Genomic DNA, 21,224 nt, shown 5'->3' on the forward strand with positions numbered 1-21,224 from the left:
AAAGCCTTCGAGTCACATGGACGATTCTCGCCAAAGGGCATACGCCACGGGTTCTCAAACTGCTGGATTACATTATATTTAATACGATACATATGAATAAATTATATGTACATATAGACTAAAGTTCTACTTGTGTGTAAATATGTGGTCACAACATTTTTCACTTTTCTAAGAGGAAAAATCCCATTTAAAGTTTATTAAATATACTGATTTTTATTTTATTTTCATCACATTGATTGACTGACTTGATGTTTTTACTGCATCATACAGTTATGTCAAGCAACATATTTTGAATGGCTCCAAACTGTATATTTACACTGAACTATTTTTACATACCTCATTTACGTTTCAGTTACGATTACAATTCAGGAAAAAGTTTGCCTCTTATCCGATCGCTTTCATACTTTGCCATATTGCTCATTTTGGTCATCAATATCAGTAAATAGAGCCTCCGCCATTACGATAGAGATAAAATATCGTATAAGAAGCATTTCTGGTCCGAATATTTTTAATCTCGTTGACAGCTGGTAGTCTTTAATTTTATACATAGATGGCGGTAGTAAAAAAAAAATATTGGTGTTTTTATTCAAAATAATAATTTTATATACAAATTATACAAGAGGTATGTTTTTAAAAAACTTTTTTTATTGTAATTATTTTATCTATGTACATATGTACGTAGTAACAATAGATGAAGTTTTGTGATCATGCGAAAATTCGAAATCGAGATTTTGACTGATTCGAACTCAGAATCGATTACTGATCACGTTTTCATGATCTAGAAAAAAACGTGTGTTTGTGTGTGTGTGTGTGTGTGTGTGTGTGTGTGTGTGTGTGTGTGTGTGTGTGTGTGTCTGTGTATTTTGGGGATTTTTTGAACACTGTTAGTCCTATCAAACTGTATCGGTTACTGAAATTCTTATGGACATGACGTAAATTTTTTTCAAATTTTTAAGTTGACTGGAAATGGTACCTCCCCTTATAGGTGTCCCCTTTTTTTGTTAATTTTTGAATTCAATTATCTCCCAAACTGCTAATTGAATTGGGCTGAAATTTTTTTGTATGTAATAGAAATAATAATCTTTATATTTTTAGAATATTTTTATCTGAACCGGAAGTAGTACTTTTACTCTAGTTTTTTTTAAATATTATTGTACATATGTATGTACATATATGCGTTAAAATGCCTCAATAACGCATGAAATTCCCGTTCCCGTTCCCATTTCTCGATGTGTTTCGATAAGTGAATGTTTCAGTTTCAAATTAATACTTATAAAAAAATCAAATTATAGTAATGATAATTTGTCGGAAAAAGGCAGGCGGCGAACACATATGAAATTATTCAATTGCTTGTTTATTTTACCCTAACGACGATCTCCAACACGCTTCCAATCGTCTCTGTTTTGCGCAACTCTCACCCATCTCACCCCACACATTTTCCTAATTTCGGCCATACATCTTCCCTACGATCTTCTTTTTACCCTTTTGCATTCTCTCAGGTACCATTCTAGCACTTCTTTTGTCCACCTTTTGTCCCTTATTCTAGCCACATGGCCTACCCTTGACATTTCAATCTCTTCACTATATCCACTACATCTGCAACTCTTGTCATACTTCTCACTTACGTGTTCCGTTTCCTGTCTTTCCTCATTATGCCGAGCATACAGCGGTCTATACTTCTTTGAGTGCATTGACTTTGTGTAGCAACTCAGGGTTGAATATTCAGGTTTCACATGCATACGTCATCACTGGCAAAATACATTGATCGAAGATCTTTTTATTACAAACCTTCTTTACGTTTCACTTACGATTACAACGATCGGAAAAGATTTGCCTCTTATCCGATCGTTTTCATTCTTTGCCATATTGCTCATTTTGGCCATCATTGCTTATGTTGGTCATAAAATATCGTTTAAGACGCGTTTGAAGTTTGATAATTTTAAATATCGGTGAAGTCTATGTAGTCTTTAGTTTTATACATAGATAGCGGTAGTAAAATAAAATTATTGCTATTTTTATTCAAAATAATAATTTATATATCTTAATATTATATACAAAACTAAAAAAGAGGTTTGTTTTTAAAAAACTTTTTTTTCCTCAGGCAATGTGGCATTTTTGATTTATTAAAAACCGTATTCATTCGTCCAAATGCACTCCATCCTTATTTCATTCGTCTCATTTTTTTTCTTCTTTACTTCCGGACATATCTATTATTTGACATAAATTAATATAAATAATTATTTACTACTCCTACTATTTTATCATCTAATAAAATGCTATCAGGCATGCAATAACTATTATATATATATATATATATATATATATACATATATATATATATATATATATATATATATATATATATATATATTTATATTTTATTGCTTTAAAATACTTCTAATTAATTGCCTAGCGAATTTTAAAAGTCAAAAATATATTTTTTTTTACGGAATTTTTCCCGTGCTATTTTTCATTTATTTGGCAAATTTTTTATTTCACCACGTTTATAAGGATTGGTTTTGTATCCCAATATTTTTTTTTTATCTAAACGCACTAACTCGAGTGGTTTTTGCGTAAGAAAGATTTTCGTTCAGTTCCCGAATGCGTATTGAAGCAACAGAAGCGTTTGTGCATCCCTTATGTAATAACATTGTACTGAATTACAGAAGATGTAATTTTGGTAATTGCAGAACTAATTTATCATTAATAGATTGGTCTGATCTTTTTAATAATTTGAACATTGATGAATCGGTCAGTGTATTCTACAACACATTATATAGTATTATTGGTGACAATACACCTACAAAGAAGATTGTATCTGACACTGGCCGATATCCAATCTGCTTCAGTAAATCATTGGTGATATGTCTTAAGGAGAAAGCCAAAGGACATAAAAGGTACAAAGTCTTTGGTAATCCCAGAGATTACGACACCTTTGCATTATTAAGAACTCGCTCCAAGAGACTGTTGTCCAAATGCCATACTGACTACTTGTCCTATTCTGAATCCCTCATTTCTCTGAACCCTAAATGCTTTTAGTCTTACACCAAGTCTAAATGCAAGGGTAATTCTTTGCCCGTAACTTTAAAATTTAATAACATTTGTGCCTCATCTGGCTTAGATATGTGTGAATTGTTTTCGGAATATTTTTCATCTGTGCATAGCAATGATGATTTCTCCCTTTCATATGTGGACGCTCACATTGACAATTGCTCGTACTGCCTTGGTAAAATATATGTTGAAAAAAAGGAGATTATTTATGTCCTATTAAATTTAGATGTAAATAAGGGTGCTGGACCTGACGGCATACTTCCATACTTTATTAACACTTGTTATTTGGAACTTGTGGAACCCTTATTTATAATTTTTAACAATTCTTTATCTGCTGGTGTATTCCCTTCTAAATGGAAACTAGCTAATATTGTACCTATTTTCAAGTCTGGCGATAAATCACGTAATAACTATAGACCAATAAGTATCTTATCCTGTTTTGCTAAAATTTTTGAATGTTTAACTTATAATCATATTTATTCTCATGTAGTGCCTAAAATTGCACAGGAACAACATGGATTTGTTAAAAAAAAATCAACCGTGTCTAATCTTATTGAATTCACTACCACAATTTATAAATATCTTAATACTCGTACACAAGTAGATGTTATATATACAGACTTTCAAAAGGCTTTTGACAAGGTTAATCACGGTTTGCTAATTCGTAAATTATCTAAATTTGGAATTCATGGCAATTTACTTAGATGGTTAACTTCCTATGTTAATATGAGAAGTCAATTGGTTACAATTAAGGGTTTCTCATCTGTTCCTAGAATAATCCCTTCAGGAGTTCCTCAAGGTTCTCACCTTGGACCACCTATGTTTATTATTTTTATTAATGATCTAATCCCCCTACTAAAGTGTTAATGCTTACTTTATGCCGATGATCTTAAGGTTTTCCATCCTATCAATAGTGAGTCGGATTGCTTAAAATTACAATCCGACATTGATATAATATCTGAATGGTGTAATGTAAACCTTATGCATCTCAATATTTCTAAATACTTCTCATTGACACTTTCCAGAAATCGTAACCTAATTGACTTTACTTACAATATTAATAACGTAGATCTTAAAGCAAAAAATTGTGCCAGAGACTTAGGTATACTTATAGATTCCAAACTATCATTTAATGAACATATTAATCATATTGTTACTAAATCTTATAAACTCTTGGGATTTATTTGCTGAGTTGTGAAGCCCTTTAAGAATCCCCATACTCTGATTCTACTCTATTACAGTTTGGTTCGTAGTAATATGGAGTATGCCTCAATCATATGGTCTCCCTATTACCAAACTCACATTGAGCATTTAGAAACAATCCAGAAGCGTTTTTTGCGCCATTTATCCTATAAGACTGGTCTTTTAGTATTTCTAGGACAAAGGTGAAGAAAATAATATGTGGTTGATTTGCTTCTTCACCCTGTAACGTACGCCCCCGCAGCCGAAGGAGTGGGGGGAAACTACCCCCGCCCTCGGATGCTGGGGAGTGGGAGAAAGTACCGCTACTTTCTCAGCTATAAAAGAAGCGCCCTTTCCTTCGGAAGTCGAGTCGGACCACAGCTTTCTCTGAGAACTGTCGTTTCCTTTAGACTCCCATCTCTGCTGGTCTTTCCCTGTTCAGTCAAAGCCACCCACTTCACCCCACGTTACACTGGTGTCAGAAGTGTTTGACCTGAGCCGCAAAAGGAATACACCACGCAAAGATGCCCCCAAAAAGGAGACAGGCATCTCCTCACCAGTTGGACGAACCATCACGTGTGGAACGTCTGGAGGAGCAGATGGCGCGACTCGTCGCGCTTCTCGAGAGGGACACCACAACACGCACGCCAGCGATTCCGGCAAGCCCTTCAACGAGGGTCCCAGCGGTTCCGGCGAGCACACTGAGTCCCTCGTCATCAGTATGCAGAAACGACGCTACTCCACGACCTGTCACCGACCCCATGCTAGGAAGCACCATCCACAAGCAACCGACCGAGCTTCCTGTTTTCGACGGAACGGGCGACGTAGAACGATTCATCCGCGAATTTGAAATCGTGTCACGAGCCCTACGCTGCGAACCGACGGCAAACTCACTCATTCTCGCTCTACGAGGTCAAGCGAGAATATTCCTCATCGACGAAGTACCGAAAGAAGCGTACGAAGCGTACGAGGAGCTGAGGGAGAGGCTGGTGAAGCGTTTCAAATCTTCGCCACACCCGTACGACGCATTCCGTGACCTAATTTCCCCGTCGATCCGCAACAACGACGATATAGAAGCTCGGTTCGCGGACATCCGTCGAAAAAGGATGGAGGCCTTTCCAGAGCCTATCCCGTTGGACGTCCTAGACAAGATACTCCTCATATTGTCGTTTCACGACGAGGATATCCGCGCTGCCGTCTTCACCGCAGATCCGACGACCCCACTGCAGGAGCTGTTACGGCTCGCAAAACACGCGAGGGATGCGAAACGGCTGAGGAGTCAAGGGAGGGGGGCGGCCAACAGACCAGCCCAAGACCACCAGCCTCACTTCAATACCGCAGCTCGAAACGCCAGCAGACCTCCCTGGCAAGCAGAGGGCCGTAACGGTCACAGACCTCCCTGGCAAGCGGAGGGCCGTAACGGCAACAGACCGCCCTGGCAAGGGCAAAGGAACTGCCGAAACTGCGGAAGCCCACAATGTCGCGGGCGGAACTGTCCGAAGGTACGGGCAGTCGAGAACGCCTCCGACGAGGAAGAGGTGCGATCCCAGTCGGGAAAAGAATAATGGTCAGTTCCACACGGGCAGGACTGATCATCGAAGACGAAGAAAAGCCCGTCCCAGTGTTAGGGAGCGTCGGCGACTCACCTTTCGTATTAGACACCGAAGGCGAGATCGGAGGAGTACCATGTAGGGTACTGTTGGATACCGGGGCAAGCGTCTCCGTTATCTCCAGCAAACTGTTCGCCAAAATTCCCCGCGAACATAGAAAAAGGGTGAACGACAAAAGGGAAAGAATACGAGTCGCAGACGGTCGACACGTAGCGATCTACGTATGGGCCGAGACTACGTTGGCAATTAAAGGCACACAAGCGAGATGGAAATTTGCCGTCACTGATTTCTCCTCAGAGGTCATCATGGGGATGGATCTCCTGCGCCACCTCAATACGATCGTCGAACTGGGAGGAACCACGACAAGGGTCACTTTCCGGAACGACATTGCGCCCCATCGACCAGTAAGTTCAGTCCATTCGTGTCAGGAAATAAAAAGACACGAACTGAACGGAAAGCGACAAGACGACCTGCCCCGCCAACTGGACGTTGCTATCATCGACCTACCACCTGGAAAACGGTCGACGATCGTCAACTCCCTCCTCCAACATCGACAAGCCTTCGCCCAAAGCGAACGGGACTTAAGCCAAGTCCATAAAGGGAGCCATCGAATAAATAGCGGCGACGCCGCCCCCATCAAACAGGCCCCTCGCAGAATACCGCTGCACAAGAAGACAGAGGTACGGTCCCTCATCAACGACTTGTTGACAAGACAAATAATCGAACCAGCAGCCGGTCCCTGGGCCTCCCCCATCGTATTGGTCACGAAAAAGACCGGCGAGTTGCGCCTCTGCGTTGACTATCGTCGGTTAAACGCCGTGACAACGAAAGACTCGTTCCCGATGCCACGAATGGACGACGTCCTGGACAGACTCGCGGGCGCCAAATTCTTCTCGACGTTGGACCTGCAGATTGGTTTTTGGCAAGTCCCAGTCGAAGAGAAAGACCGACCAAAAACCGCCTTTACCACTGAATTTGGTCTGTTCCAATTCCGTGTTATGCCTTTCGGCCTCTGCAACGCGCCTGCCACATTCTCCCGGCTAATGGAAGACATTCTCGGCGACCTGACCGGATCAACCTTGGTATACCTCGACGACATCATAATATTTAGTCCGACCCCGGAGGCCCACTTGGAACACATCCAGACGGTCCTCAAACGCCTACTTGCGGTCGGACTCAAAGTAAATACGCGGAAGTGCCAGCTGTTTAGGAATGAGGTCTGCTTCCTTGGCCATAAAATCAGCTCCCACGGCGTCTGCACGGATCCAGAGAAGACAAAAGCCGTGAGAGAGTGGCCCACCCCCAAATCGAAGGCACAACTCCGCAGCTTCTTAGGCCTCTGCACCTATTACCGGAGGTTTGTGCAAGGGTTTGCGCAAACGGCGAAACCACTGCATCGTCTCACGGAGGAGAAAACAGTCTTCACGTGGGACCAAGACTGCGAGCATGCCTTCAATGCCCTCAAAAACGCTCTGACAAATGCGGAAACAATGGCATTCCCCCGACCCGAGGGAATCTATATTCTGGACGCGGATGCCAGTCAACATGCCATCGGAGCCGTGCTCTCCCAAGTTCAAGACGGCGAGGAGAAGGTGATCGGGTACTATAGTCGCACCTTGAAGGTACCGGAACGGAACTACTGCGTCACCCGGAAAGAGCTGCTCGCCATCGTCGACGCAGTAGAGCACTTCCACCACTACCTGTACGGAAGCCCCTTCACACTCCGAACCGATCACGCCGCACTGACGTTGCTCCGCAGCTTCAGAAAACCTGAAGGTCAATGGGCCCGCTGGTTGCAACGACTGGGACAGTACCACATGGACGTACAGCATCGAGCAGGGAAGAAACACGGCAACGCCGACGCCCTCTCTAGACGTCCATGTGACCCAGACTGCCCGAAATGCGCGAAAATAGAGAGTGAGCAAATAGCACCCGAAGCCAAACTCGTCACTCTAGGGAACCCACAAAGTCCCCAGGCCACCGACTCCACAATCTCACGCTTCATCGCCTGGAAAGAGTCCGGGAGACGACCACTGTGGGAAGAAGTTTCGGCAGAAGAACCCGAAGTTCGGATTCTATGGGCCCAGTGGGACGCACTAACTGTCGACCAGGGTCAGCTCTTCCGGCGATGGGAAAGCCCAAACGGCGAGCGTCAGATCCTGCAATTGGTCATTCCCGAGAGCCACACAAATGAAATCCTATGGGAGATGCACAGTTCCCCGACTGGCGGACACTTCGGCGTCAATAAAACGCTAAAGAATGTCCGCCGCCGATACTACTGGCCAACATGCCGCCCCGACGTTATAAAATGGTGCGAAAAATGCCCCAGGTGTGCAGCGCAAAACGGACCACATACGAGGAACAGGGCGGCCATGCGGCAATACGTGTCAGGGGCACCGATGGACCGAATGGCGATCGACATATTGGGACCACTACCGGTTACCAATAGGGGGAACCGTTACGTGCTAGTGGCCGCTGATTACTTCACAAAGTGGCCAGAAGCCATTCCCTTACCGGACCAAGAGGCGGAAACGGTAGCGGAAGCCCTAGTAACCCATGTCTTCGCCAAACTGGGCACACCTCGAGAACTGCACTCCGATCAAGGCCGTAATTTTGAAGCCCGAGTCTTTGCCGAAACGCTGGATAAATTGGGCATCTGCAAAACTCGGACGACCCCTTACCACCCTCAGTCGGACGGGATGATCGAGAGGTTAAACCGCACTCTACTTGGATACCTCCGGAAATTCCTGTCCTACTACGACGAGGAGGCAGAACGAGACTGGGACACGATGCTGTCCCCGTTCCTCATGGCTTACCGCTCAACCCCACACGACGCGACAGGAGAGTCGCCAGCCCTGATGATGTTCGGCAGGGAAATGCGCCTTCCGCCCCAACTTATTTACGGCGGACCCCCGGACAGTATACCCGAGCAATCAGCCCACAAATACGTCCAAAATCTCATAGAAGGGATGGCGGAAACGCACAAATTCGCTCGGAAACACCTCCAGAAGACGCATAAAAGAATGAAAGCGGCTTACGACGGGAGGATCTGGGAACCACGATACGAAGAGGGCGATCGCGTTTGGTTGCACAACCCAGCCAAGAAGCCCGGTCGCACCCTTAAACTCCAATCCCCTTGGGAAGGTCCGTTCCGGATTATTAAGAGGATCAGCGACGTTGTCTATCGGATCCGCCGGGAAACAGGGAACTCCCGGTATCTGGTGGTACACGTCAACAGATTAGCGCGATACCTCGCAACACCGGATCCGATCTAAAATTAAAACCCCGTATTGTATTTCCTTGTATTTGTTTATTTATTGTATTTCCTTGTATTTGTTTGTATATGCTTTTGTACATTAATAAATCGCTCGAGACGACCGATCCTGAAGGAGAGGGCAGTGTAACGTACGCCCCCGCAGCCGAAGGAGTGGGGGGAAACTACCCCCGCCCTCGGATGCTGGGGAGTGGGAGAAAGTACCGCTACTTTCTCAGCTATAAAAGAAGCGCCCTTTCCTTCGGAAGTCGAGTCGGACCACAGCTTTCTCTGAGAACTGTCGTTTCCTTTAGACTCCCATCTCTGCTGGTCTTTCCCTGTTCAGTCAAAGCCACCCACTTCACCCCACGTTACAACCCTTATAGTATTTCTTTTTCTTTTTCTTTTTTACTTTATCTGTATCTTTTTCTTTTTTTTAAATCTTGATGTTTTTGTAATTTTACTTTTTTATATCACCATGTGGTGCTCACTGTTAATGGAATATTATATTTTTATTTATGTTTATTATTATTTTTTGTCTCATTATATAACTTTCTTTTTATATTTTATTCTGTATGTGTGCCTATTTAAATAAAATAAAATAAATAAAATAAAATAAAAGCCAAAAAACTGTAAAAATCGCGCATTTTTTTAAACGCTCATATCTCGTAAACGATCACCCACCAACAAAAATCAATATCATATTCGAATTCAGTGGGTCAAACTTAGTAAAGATTGACTAGTCTCCGCTCTGGTATTTTTTTTTGTTGCTCAGTGTTATTATTTTCTCTTTGAAATTGGGCAGATAGGCGCATTAGGTTTACCTGGTAGGCTTTCCTGGTATAAATATATAAAAATAAAGTGAAGGTGTACCAAGTGAATTGTAAGTAACTTAAAGTGAAAATCAGCTGAATTAAGGTGCAATTAAGGTCAAAAATGAAGTCCAATTATATATTCTGAGTGAGAAACATATTGCTTTGGGTTTTCAAAGTAAGCTCCATAAAGGCTCAAAAAATATCGGAAAATTTCAGACAGCTTAATTTTGCAAGAAAAATCTTGTGATAAACAAGGTCAAAGGCTTTCTTGAAATCCGTATTCAACAATATCAACCTGTCTTCCGATATTCAGCTTTTATGTAACAAAATTTGACAGACTGAGTAAATTTTCACTGTTAAGTGGACCGCCTCAAACCATCCTGCTGATTAATGAGAGAAAAATCACAGTACCTATGTATAAAGGTATCTGTGGATAAATATCTCAAAGAGTTTTGCTAAAGCGAAACGAACGGCTTTACATATGTATGTAGGTCTACTAGTGGCCTGTGACCCTTTTTAAAAACCACTTTATAGAATTTCCATTGATCTGGAAAAACTCAAGATTTAAGACAATAAGTCTAAGAGTTTCAGTTAGATATTTCTGGCAGTTTGTTAGGACGAACGCTGAGATGAAATCGGATCAGTTGACATTTTGGGTTTGATTTTAATAAATGCATTGTTAAAATCACCAAAGATTGTCGGTCATATTATCAGCGTTCATCGTATTAACTTGAATGTTGAATATTCATAAAATGCATCAGCAATATTTTGCAAACCAAGCATATCATAATTTTTATATTTTAATGAGGTTCGGATATACATATGTATGTACATAGTTAGTGCAAAGAATTTGGTAATACGCTTTTTTTTAAAACGCATCGTAATTTTCAATATATTATACTTTGAGAGTTAAGCATTTGGTTTGGTGAATTTCGAATTTTTACAAGCCTCTTCTATACACACTTCACTTGGCTCTTTCGTCTGACAACAGTTTGGGTTTTTTAATCTTGTCTCAAAAACTGAGTTTTGTCACATAGATATGTGAGTTTGTATTTTTGTACATGTGTGAGTTTGTTTTTTTTTGAAATTCATCATAATTTCTAATTAAAATTAAGGAGAAAGTAAACATTTAACAAAACTATTGAGGTTTATTTTTTAATCGAATTTCAATCCGGTAATTTACAATTCTCATATATTATACACCATAAAACTCATTTGGAGTAGTAGTTGGGGTTTTTTAAAGAATCATCTACATATGTGATGGATATGGATTGACTTTATATTATAGATATTGTTCTATTATTTTGGTTAAGAACATATTGTGGGAAAATATACTAGTAAATAGTGTATAGGAATTCAGTCGACAGGTTGTTCTGCTCTCATCAAGATCTCCAAAGCTCACTACACCCCTGATATACCATCTTGTAACACCTATTTCAATACTTTTGAAGACTATACCCCCGCCACTGTCACCATTGCATACTGTCGTACCTGCACACAAAAAAAAAACAGTCATATCTAGAGGTAGGACCGGAAGCGTGCCGTTTATTGTTCAATTGTTGTAAATTCTTTGTAAAAAAGGTTTGGCAAACCTTTAACAATGCATTTACAACATTTGAACAATATACAGCCCCCTCAGGGTCCAGGTTGATATGACTCATATCAACATTCAGAAACACACTGACTTCGTGCTGCTTCATAGTCACACCATTCAAAATACGGAAAAACTTAACCTATTCCGAAAGAACAATTTCATACTCAAAATTGTCCAATTACAAATTGGTATTGAAGAGTATTCAAAGGTAAGTGGAGTCAGGTCGAGGTACAAGAAAACACGCAGGCAGGTTCCAGGTCTTTATTGCTGCTCGTCCGGTGGAGGTCAGGATCCGAATGCCACCGATCGAGAGCGTACCATTCTTATATCATAGAACGCTCAGCGCATACACGTATTATCATTGGTCAAGGAGTCGGGTGCAGCCTTTGGTCGCAACGCCCGACTCCACCATTGGTCGGCGTCACCATGACGTCACCGGTCTACGGGGCGTCTCTCTATGTAACGTTACATAACCCCCTTCTTAAGAGAGATCGTCCCGATCGACCCATTAATTTACACTTAAGCAATTACAAAATAGTTACATACAATTACAGTCAATATTCGACGGCCTTATACCTTGCGAGTCTATCCAGGTGCACCACCATTAATCGGTTTGAGCCGTCGAATTCCCTGCGTATCCTATAAACTACGTCACTAAGTTTGGTCACTATGGTGTACGGTCCTTCCCACAGCGATTGCAGCTTTGGTGAAAGCCCTGGAGTCTTGGCAGGGTTGTACAGCCATACTCGGTCACCTGTTTCGTACGCCGGTTCGGTTCTGCGGACGTCGTATCGCGTCTTCATACGGCTATTCTGCATCCGGAGGTGGGCTCTGGCGAACCGATGTACCTTGGCCATGTCTTCGGTCAACTTCGTGGTATATCGGTGTGGATCCTGAGGTTCGCTGTCTGGTGGAGGGCCCCCATATAGTAGGTCCGCCGGCATGCGCAGTTCTCGTCCGTACATCATGGCTGCTGGTGATGCTCCTGTCGCATCGTGTTGGGCCGCTCTATATGCCATGAGGAAGTGCGGAACCAGCGTGTCCCAGTCGTCCTGCTCGTCGTTGACGAACTTCGTCAAGTGCGCCCGCATGGTTCGATTGAGTCGCTCGACCATTCCATCGGACTGAGGTCGGTATGGTGTTGTTCTCGTTTTGTGTACGCCCAGCCGGTCCAGTGACTGCCGGAACAACTTCGACTCGAAGTTTCGTCCCTGGTCAGAGTGCAGCTCGTTCGGGACGCCTAGCCGCGTGAACACTTGTTCTACCAGGGCGTCTGCTACGGTCTCTGCCTCCTGGTTCGGTAGTGGAATCGCTTCCGGCCACTTCGTGAAGTAGTCCATGGCCACCAGTATGTATCGGTTTCCTCGTTCGGTGGCCGGGAGTGGACCCAGAATGTCGACTGCCATTCGTTGTAGTGGCGTCCCCGAAAAGTACGGTTGAAGTGCCCCGCGATTCCTTCGGTGTGGTCCGTTGTGGGCCCCGCACTGTGCGCATCGTTCGCACCACTGGGTGACGTCGATTCGACACGTCGGCCAGTAATATTTTTGGCGCACGTTTCGGTACGTTTTATTGATACCGAAGTGGCCCCCCGTGGGCGCGTTGTGCATCTCCCACATGATTTCGGGTATCTTCTCAGTCGGCACCACCAGCTGCTTTGTGTGACGTGTTCCCGCGGTGTTCTCCCATCTCCGGTACAGCTTACCGCCTTCTACCTCCAATGCGTCCCATTGAGTCCACAGTATTTTAAGTTCCTGCTCCTCAGCAGATACTGTTTCCCACGGTGGTCTCGTTCCGGCGTTCTTCCACTCGACGATTTTGTCGATCGTCGAGTTTGTCATCTCGTTGGGCAAGATCCCTACGAGGGCAACTCGTGCTTCCGGTTCTGCGGGTTCTACTGGTTCCGTTCGGGCCGAGTCGTTTTCTTGATCGGTTGTCTCTGCGCGTGAGCATTTGGGACACTCTTCCGTACACGGCCTTCGCGATAGTGCGTCCGCGTTCCCGTGCTTTATCCCCGGTCGATGAATGATGGTCACGTTGTACTGGCCCAGAATTTCCAGCCACCTCGCCAACTGGCCCTCCGGTCTTTTGAAGTTCTTCAGCCACGTTAACGCTGAGTGGTCGGTTCGTAACGTGAACTTCGAGCCCGATAGGTAGTGGTGGAAGTGTTGAATGGCTTTAATTGCCGCCAATAGTTCTTTTCGGGTCACGCAATAGTTTTGTTCGGGTTTGTTCATTGTCCGGCTGAAATACCCGATCACTTTCTCCACCCCCCCTTGAACTTGAGACAAAACTGCACCGATGCTATGTTGACTGGCGTCGGTGTCCAACACATATCGCTCTCCCGGCTGGGGATACGACATAATTGGCGTGGTAGTCAGCGCTTCTTTCAACTTTTCGAACGCTTGTTCCAGGAAGCTGCGCATTTGGGTTTGTGTTTTCGGAGTCGTCCAGTCCCGCACGGTTTGGACTTTCTTCGGATCTGTCGAAATTCCTTCGGCTGACACTCGGTGTCCCAGAAATTCGACCTCGCGGCAGCACAATCGACACTTGTCTGCATTCAATTTAAGGCCGGCTGCCTGTATCCGTTCGAACACATTGTTTAAATGCACCAAGTGTTCGTCGTAAGTTTTGCTATGCACGATAATGTCGTCTAGATACACGAGGACATTGCTTATGTCACCGACCACTTTTGTCATTAACCATACGAACGTCGCTGGCGCGTTACACAACCCGAATGGCATCACTTTGAACTGAAACAGACCGAACTCTGTTACGAACGCTGTCTTCTCGCGGTCTTCCGGGGCGACCGGTACCTGCCAGAATCCGCTCTGCAGATCCAGTGTGCTGAAGTAGCTCGCTCCGTTCAACTGGTCGAAAGTGTCGTCGATCCTCGGGATGGGGTGTGAGTCTATTTTGGTGACGGTGTTCAGTTTCCGGTAGTCCACGCACATCCTTAGCGACCCGTCCTTTTTGGCGACCGGAACTACCGGTGACGCCCACGGCCCGTGCCCCGGTTCTATCGCGCCCTGCTTCAGTAAGTCGTCGATCATAGCGCGTACTTCCTCTTTCCGTGCTAGCGGTATCCTTCTCGGCGGCTGTTTCATCGGCTTCGCGTCTCCCACGTCGATGGTGTGGACCGCCTTGGTGGTCCTTCCTTGGTCCTTCTCGTCCCGGGCGAACGCTTTCCGATTTTCCCGAATCATGGTCTCGAGGCGCCGTTTCTCTTCTGGCAGAATATCGGCCCTCTCGAGTAACGCCGTGATCTTCGGGTGGGGTACTTCCCCGCGGATGCTCTTGACAGTTTTTCTTCCCTTTCTCGCGTTGCACGCCCCTGATGATACACTTCTCCTCTCCGCCCAACTCGAACGTAGCTCGGACATGTCTCAGTGCGTCCAGTCCCAACAATATGGGATCCTGGATATCCGCCACCGCTACGTTCCACGGAAACTTTTCGCCCTGCAGATTAAGGGTCACCCGTATCCATCGGTGGATCTTGATGGTTTGGCCCGCCGCTTGCCGCGCTCTGCTGTAATGGCCCTTCACGACGGTGTAATCTTTAGGAGAGATCTTCGCGAACAGTTCCGGGTTGATCACCGTGATGCACGCCCCGGTGTCCCCCACCATTCGACACGGCACGCCTCCGATCTCTCCTTTCACGACAAACGAGCCGGCCGTGCCGCTGCCGTCCAGTTTGTTCACTCCGGGTGTTTTGCGTGCACCGGTGATCGGTCTGACCCGTAATAGGCCGATCACTGCTCGTTTCCCGAAGCCGCCTCCTCCTCGTCGTCTTCATCCTCCTCGTTCGTTGGCTCCAGCTTCCGGACCCTCTTCTTGCGGCACAACCGGCTAATGTGTCCCGTTTGTCCGCAGTTCCAACACGTTGGAGTAGTAGTGGCTGGTCGCGCTGTCTGGTCCGATGACACCCATCGTGGGGGTCGCACGGCCGGTCGAGATGGTCTGAACTCTCCCGCGTCGGGACGTACCGTTCTCGACGTTGGTTGTGCCGACCGTTGTTCCTTCGCTTCGAAGATGACGGCTTGTCGTGTTGCGTCGGTTCTGGTTATCACGTCCGCTGTAGTCGGGGTGATCCGGAGCGCGCCAAGTTTGGCCCGTAGACTGGGGTACGTGAAGGAGTTCGCCGCTATGCACACGGTCATGCGTTCGACTGCTTCGGCGTTCGTGTGGACGCCCTCCAGCATGTCTTCGCAGAGGGCTCGTATCGCGTCTACGTGGTCCGCGGCTGGTTCTTCCGCACTCCATCTTCTCTGTTCCGCTGCCGCATGGCATGCAATCGGTGTGCCCTGTCGTCTGAAACGTTGTGCCAGCTCTTCCGTCAATTCGTCGTAGCTCAGCGTCGATGGCAGCTGACTGGCGAAAATGGCGGCCGCACCTCGGAGTTGGCAGCACAGTCGGTCCTCCAGGTTCGTCGTCTTCTTGTTCAGCCATGCAGCAAACTCGAAGTGGTTGAGGAAGTCCTTCCACCGTTCAGTACCGTCGAACGTGGTGTAGTCGTACCGGTGGGAATGTTGCCGCACCCCGTACGTGTCTCGCTGTGTGGTCCGCCTGTCCTCGTAACATACCTCTGATCTCCTCGGTGGTTCTGGATGTACGTCGGCTTTCGGCTGCGTTGGTGTCGCAGACTTCTCCCAGGACTGCAAAAACGTGGCGAAGGTGTTTTGCAGGGACTGGACTTGCTCTTGGCAGCTCGCCATTCCCTGGCTTAGCTCCTTGTAGCTCGGCTCCGGTGTTCTTGGCACCCGGCTCCTCGACACCCGGCTCCTCTGCTCCTCCCGTCTCCGTCCTCCGTTGCTCAGCTCCCCAGGGCTTTGTTCTCGATTCGGCTCCATTTCTTCCGGCAGCGATGAAGACCCCGAATCCGCACCTTTGTGGCTCCTTGTCTCAACCATGTAGATCCCACTTCTGACACCAGTGAAGGGTATTCAAAGGTAAGTGGAGTCAGGTCGAGGTACAAGAAAACACGCAGGCAGGTTCCAGGTCTTTATTGCTGCTCGTCCGGTGGAGGTCAGGATCCGAATGCCACCGATCGAGAGCGTACCATTCTTATATCATAGAGCGCTCAGCGCATACATGTATTATCATTGGTCAAGGAGTCGGGTGCAGCCTTTGGTCGCAACGCCCGACTCCACCATTGGTCGGCGTCACCATGACGTCACCGGTCTACGGGGCGTCTCTCTATGTAACGTTACAGTATGTTGTATTGTACGTATGTTAAGTACTTGCCTTTATCCAAAAAGCCAGCGCAGAACTTGTCTGAAGTCAAAAATCTATGAAACTGTTCTGATAACCTCTCAAAACACTTTCGGTATTCCACCACTGGTAATTCTACCAATTTTAATTGGGGCGATAAAGAACTGGGATCTCCTGCGTTTGTCACACCCCAACCAACTACCTGATATAAAATGCTTCAGTTGAATCATATGTACATATGTATGTATGTTAATATGTTCGAAAACTAAAACTGTTATTTGATGGAAAATTGATATTGATTGAAAAAGATTCAGCATTCTGGTCTTTACTCACATTTCCAATATTGTTAGGTGCGAGTTGAAACGAGTTGAACTTCTCGTCGGTAAGATCTATGCCAACGGCCATCACCATATTGTTAAAATCAAATGGAGCCTCGAGAATCAAAACGGCGAGGTCTTCTTGAAAGTTGAAATCGAAACCACCATACCTGGACGGGATGTGAATCTTTTCAATCTAAAATTATAAAATTATGATTTTCGTCACGAGTTTTTGTATTTATAGAACAGACGAATTGAAGAACAAAATGATTTACTTTAGATTTTTGAACATACGGCTTATTTCTATCGTGCTCATGGTCCCAATCTCTATAGTATTTGCCTGCAGCCACCGCATAATTCGATACATTCTGGATCACCCCACGGTTATCGAAACAATGAGCAGCTTCATTTGAAATTATATAATAATTTTAATTGTTTGATTTTTTATTATAACGTTAGAACGTTAAGTAAATATAATATATAGACTGCATACCGCTGATGACAATATTTCTGCTGATAATTGTTCCACCGCAAATTTGAGAGAAAACTTTCTTCAAATTCTTGTCTAAGCTGTAAATACCGACGTGCCAGGGAGAGAAACCTTTAATCACCTCTTGGCCACTTATTATTAATCCAGTACCTTCTGATATCTGTCCAAAATCTGTCAAAGACATACGTATTATATGTATGGACATATGTATTGGTGTGGAAATCAAACACTTTCTAAGATATGTGTGGAAATAATAAAAAAAAATTCGGGTGTGACCAACCCATGACTTTATCTATGTATTTGAGGAATATAAGAAAGTCACAAAACAAAATTCTATATTGGACCGTACAGACACATTCACACATACCGGCAGCATTATCCCTAAAAATAATTTATAATACACCCATATATACTAACCTGAAAAAACTGCATGCCATACATAATGTTCCGTTTGTTACATACATTACTAACAAACTAACCAGTAGATTCTATGACAGAATCACTAATAACCATACTAAGACACTTGTGAAGAGTCTCGGTGATTACAACAAAATGTCTATACCCTTCAGGTATAAACACAGATTACCTAAACACAATCTGCTTTAGGTCATCGAATTTAGAGAGTCTTTAATTAATATTATGTATTAGATGTATTATGAACATTTATAAGGATTGTAAATAGGGTTTTGAGCTCTTTTTCCTATTATTCTTTAGATTAACATTAGAATAATGTAATACTGTGATTACTAACCAAATTAAATTAAATTGTAAAATAGAAAATGATCAGTAGATCAGTAGCTATTAAAATAGATATAAGATGTATTGTGAACATAATTTCGTAATAATAAAAAGCTTTTAAAAATCAAAAAATACCGGCAGCATTATGAAATATTAATAGCTAAGACTGCATTTCCGATACAAATTGAGCGCAAATGTATGGAAACTTGCACAAGACAAAAGTTCTACCTCCGGTTGGCGGATTTTGATAAATTTTTTTCAATAATTAAAATCACTATCAGTATTATACACAATAAATATCAAAAAGATTAAAATAATTTAAAAGGTCAAAATAAAATAATGACACTTCCAGATTACGAATTCTGACCAAAATCTTATCAGCTCTAAGTTAGTACATAAAGATTACAAATATAAATTTTAAGCTTGATACGTTCAGGGGTGTGGACAGAGTAGTGAGCATAAAATTTTGGACTTTTCTAAGATGAAAAAATCCCACTTTCGGTTTATTAAATTTAATAATTTTTATTGATACAAGAATTATACTTGATTTTTTTCGTGAAGAACAAACATGTTTAAGAGGTCGAAAAAAATGGTGGAAGAAAAATCGAACAAGAGTAAACTGCCACTTTTGGTTAAGAGATGCTTACCAAATTTTATACATAATTTGTTATTATGCTTAAACTTCTAGATATGAAATTTCAGTTCAATAAATCAAAAAGTTTCTGAGGAAAACATAAAAAATATCGATTCTCTAGAATAAAAGTACTACTTCCGGTTCAGATAAAAATATTTAAAAAATATAAAGTTATAAAAATTAATATTTTATTTTATGTAAAAAAATTTCCGTCCAATCCAGTTAGCGGTTTGGGAGATAATTGAATTCAAAAACTTAAAAAAAAAGAGGACACCTATAAGGCAAAGTACCATTTACAGTCGATATAAAATTTTGAAAAAAATTAACGTGGTGTCGATAAAAATTTCAGTAACCGATACTAAGTTTCAGTTTGATAGAACTAACGGTGTTCAAAAAATCCCCAAAATACACAGACACACACACACATTTTTTCTAGATCATGAAAACGTGATCAGTAATCGATTCTGAGTTGGAATCAGTCGAAATCTCGAGTTAGAATTTGCGCATGATCACAAAACTTCATCTATTGTTACTACGCATGTCTATAGATAAAGTAATAAAAGATAAAATTCTTGAAATGAATCAACACCTGGTCTGCATCTTGGAGGTAGTTCATCCCATACGCCGTTCTTGCATGACAAAACTTTCAAATTTCGTTCCAATGTAGGCATGTGGTATGCCTTGCAAGATGTGGTGACAGTTGTTCCGTTTGGCAATGCCTCATCACAATTAATAAATTCACCTCTATTTGTGCATTCGAAGTCAACTGTCAACGATTGAAGCGGCTCACAAGATTCTGTAAACATTAATTGGTATTTAATATAATACATTTATACATACATATTGCATAATAGTGTTGAAAATTGTTAATAAAACACAAATGTATTGTATCTGAATGAGGAATGCAAAATAAGTAACAACTAGGGATTGCAATACCGGTATATCGGTATACCGGTTTACCGGGAAATCGACAAGATATCACCATTGGTCAGTATCGCAAATTTTTTTAATTTACCGTTAATTACCGGGAACTATTTTATCGGGAATTAATTACATATACAGGCATATAATTGCATGATATTACATTAATAAGTGAAACGTAAAGGAGGTTTGTTAAAATCGATGGCAATGGCGTAGTCTGGATTAGATTGTCTGGTTTTTTTTTTTATTTTCACTATTTAATGCGACTATTTCAAATTGACAAATTCACTGGCAACACAGACAAATAAAATTGATATAAATGCGATCAAACGGTTGTTTTAATTATGATCGAAACGTTCAAATCGTCCATAATTTAAATAAATAAATATGATTGGTTAAAAATAAAAAATATAATTTATTTACTAATACAACTTTGCTTTAATGCATTTATATATACCTACATATGACATTATTCAACTGAGATTAATTTTTAATTATTTACGATTCAATTTAACGTTTAGGTTAACGTTTTTAGAAAAGTAACCACATACAGTTACCTAATTGACGAAAAAAAAATCAATTTTCCATTTCCCGGTGTAAACAATATAAATACAATATATTTAAGGAAATACAAAAAAAACCCTATAGTTTAATAGTTTAAGTAACATAATATACATTAACATTTATGTAAAGTACATATAAAGTGGGACATTTATACATACATACATATGTACTATAATAATTTATACATACATATGTATGTACTATAATAATTTATACATACATATGTATGTACTATATATAAGAAAGTCTATGTACATACTTTTTTTTACAGAATAACATACTCTCTAATCCTTTGTACATCAGATCCGGAAATGATTCTTCGGCTGATTATTTAAATTTCACTTTTGAAATTCCCTTTTTTTGAGATTGACGAATATCTTATGGATCGTAGCTCATTGTATTTCAAATGATTAAGAATTGTACCAAGATTCAACAAACAAAATCAAAGATATGTCAAAATATTGTCAAATTATGAAGAGTTAAAATCTAAGAATCATAGAGTTACTCTACGTACCCTAAGAATCATAGAGTCACTCTACGTACTCTAAGAATCATAAAGTTATTCTAATCATAAAGTTACTCAAAATCGTATCAACTTCAACACATCAAATGCAGATAAAAAAAACTAACTGACACACTGCACGTCGTCACTCCAGGCGCCATCTTCGTCACAATATATGCTATTGGTCTCGTATACACTGAAACCAGGATCACATGTATAGATTATAACTGTAAATGGATCAACCAGTACGCCGGGAGCCATTTCCTGATTTAAAACCAAGTATTTTCCGTTTTCTGGATAAAATGGCAGCACACACAAACTTAAAAAAATTAAAACAATTCAAAT

The 21,224-nt window shown here is 42.5% G+C and overlaps 1 protein-coding gene across 3 annotated transcripts in view; it reads right to left on the bottom strand.

Annotated features, from left to right (window-relative positions):
- Positions 1-11,035: 11,035 nt before the first annotated feature.
- Positions 11,036-21,224, bottom strand: part of LOC143910034 (ovochymase-2-like) — a 30,452-nt gene continuing 20,263 nt past the window's right edge. The window contains exons 15-21 of one of the 3 annotated variants that reach the window (XM_077428373.1): positions 21,008-21,198; positions 19,482-19,688; positions 17,524-17,691; positions 17,306-17,433; positions 17,047-17,226; positions 16,747-16,915; positions 11,036-11,402 (exon numbers count right to left, since the gene is read on the bottom strand). In XM_077428373.1, coding sequence (XP_077284499.1) covers positions 11,194-11,402; positions 16,747-16,915; positions 17,047-17,226; positions 17,306-17,433; positions 17,524-17,691; positions 19,482-19,688; positions 21,008-21,198 — 1,252 coding nt within the window. In that variant the 3' untranslated portion in view covers positions 11,036-11,193. The remainder of the gene's footprint in view (positions 11,403-16,746; positions 16,916-17,046; positions 17,227-17,305; positions 17,434-17,523; positions 17,692-19,481; positions 19,689-21,007; positions 21,199-21,224) is intronic. The other 2 variants (XM_077428375.1, XM_077428376.1) reach the window with 2 other exon arrangements.

The sequence above is a fragment of the Arctopsyche grandis genome, chromosome 3, assembly GCF_051622035.1.
Source record: "Arctopsyche grandis isolate Sample6627 chromosome 3, ASM5162203v2, whole genome shotgun sequence".
Lineage (NCBI taxonomy): Eukaryota > Metazoa > Arthropoda > Insecta > Trichoptera > Hydropsychidae > Arctopsyche > Arctopsyche grandis.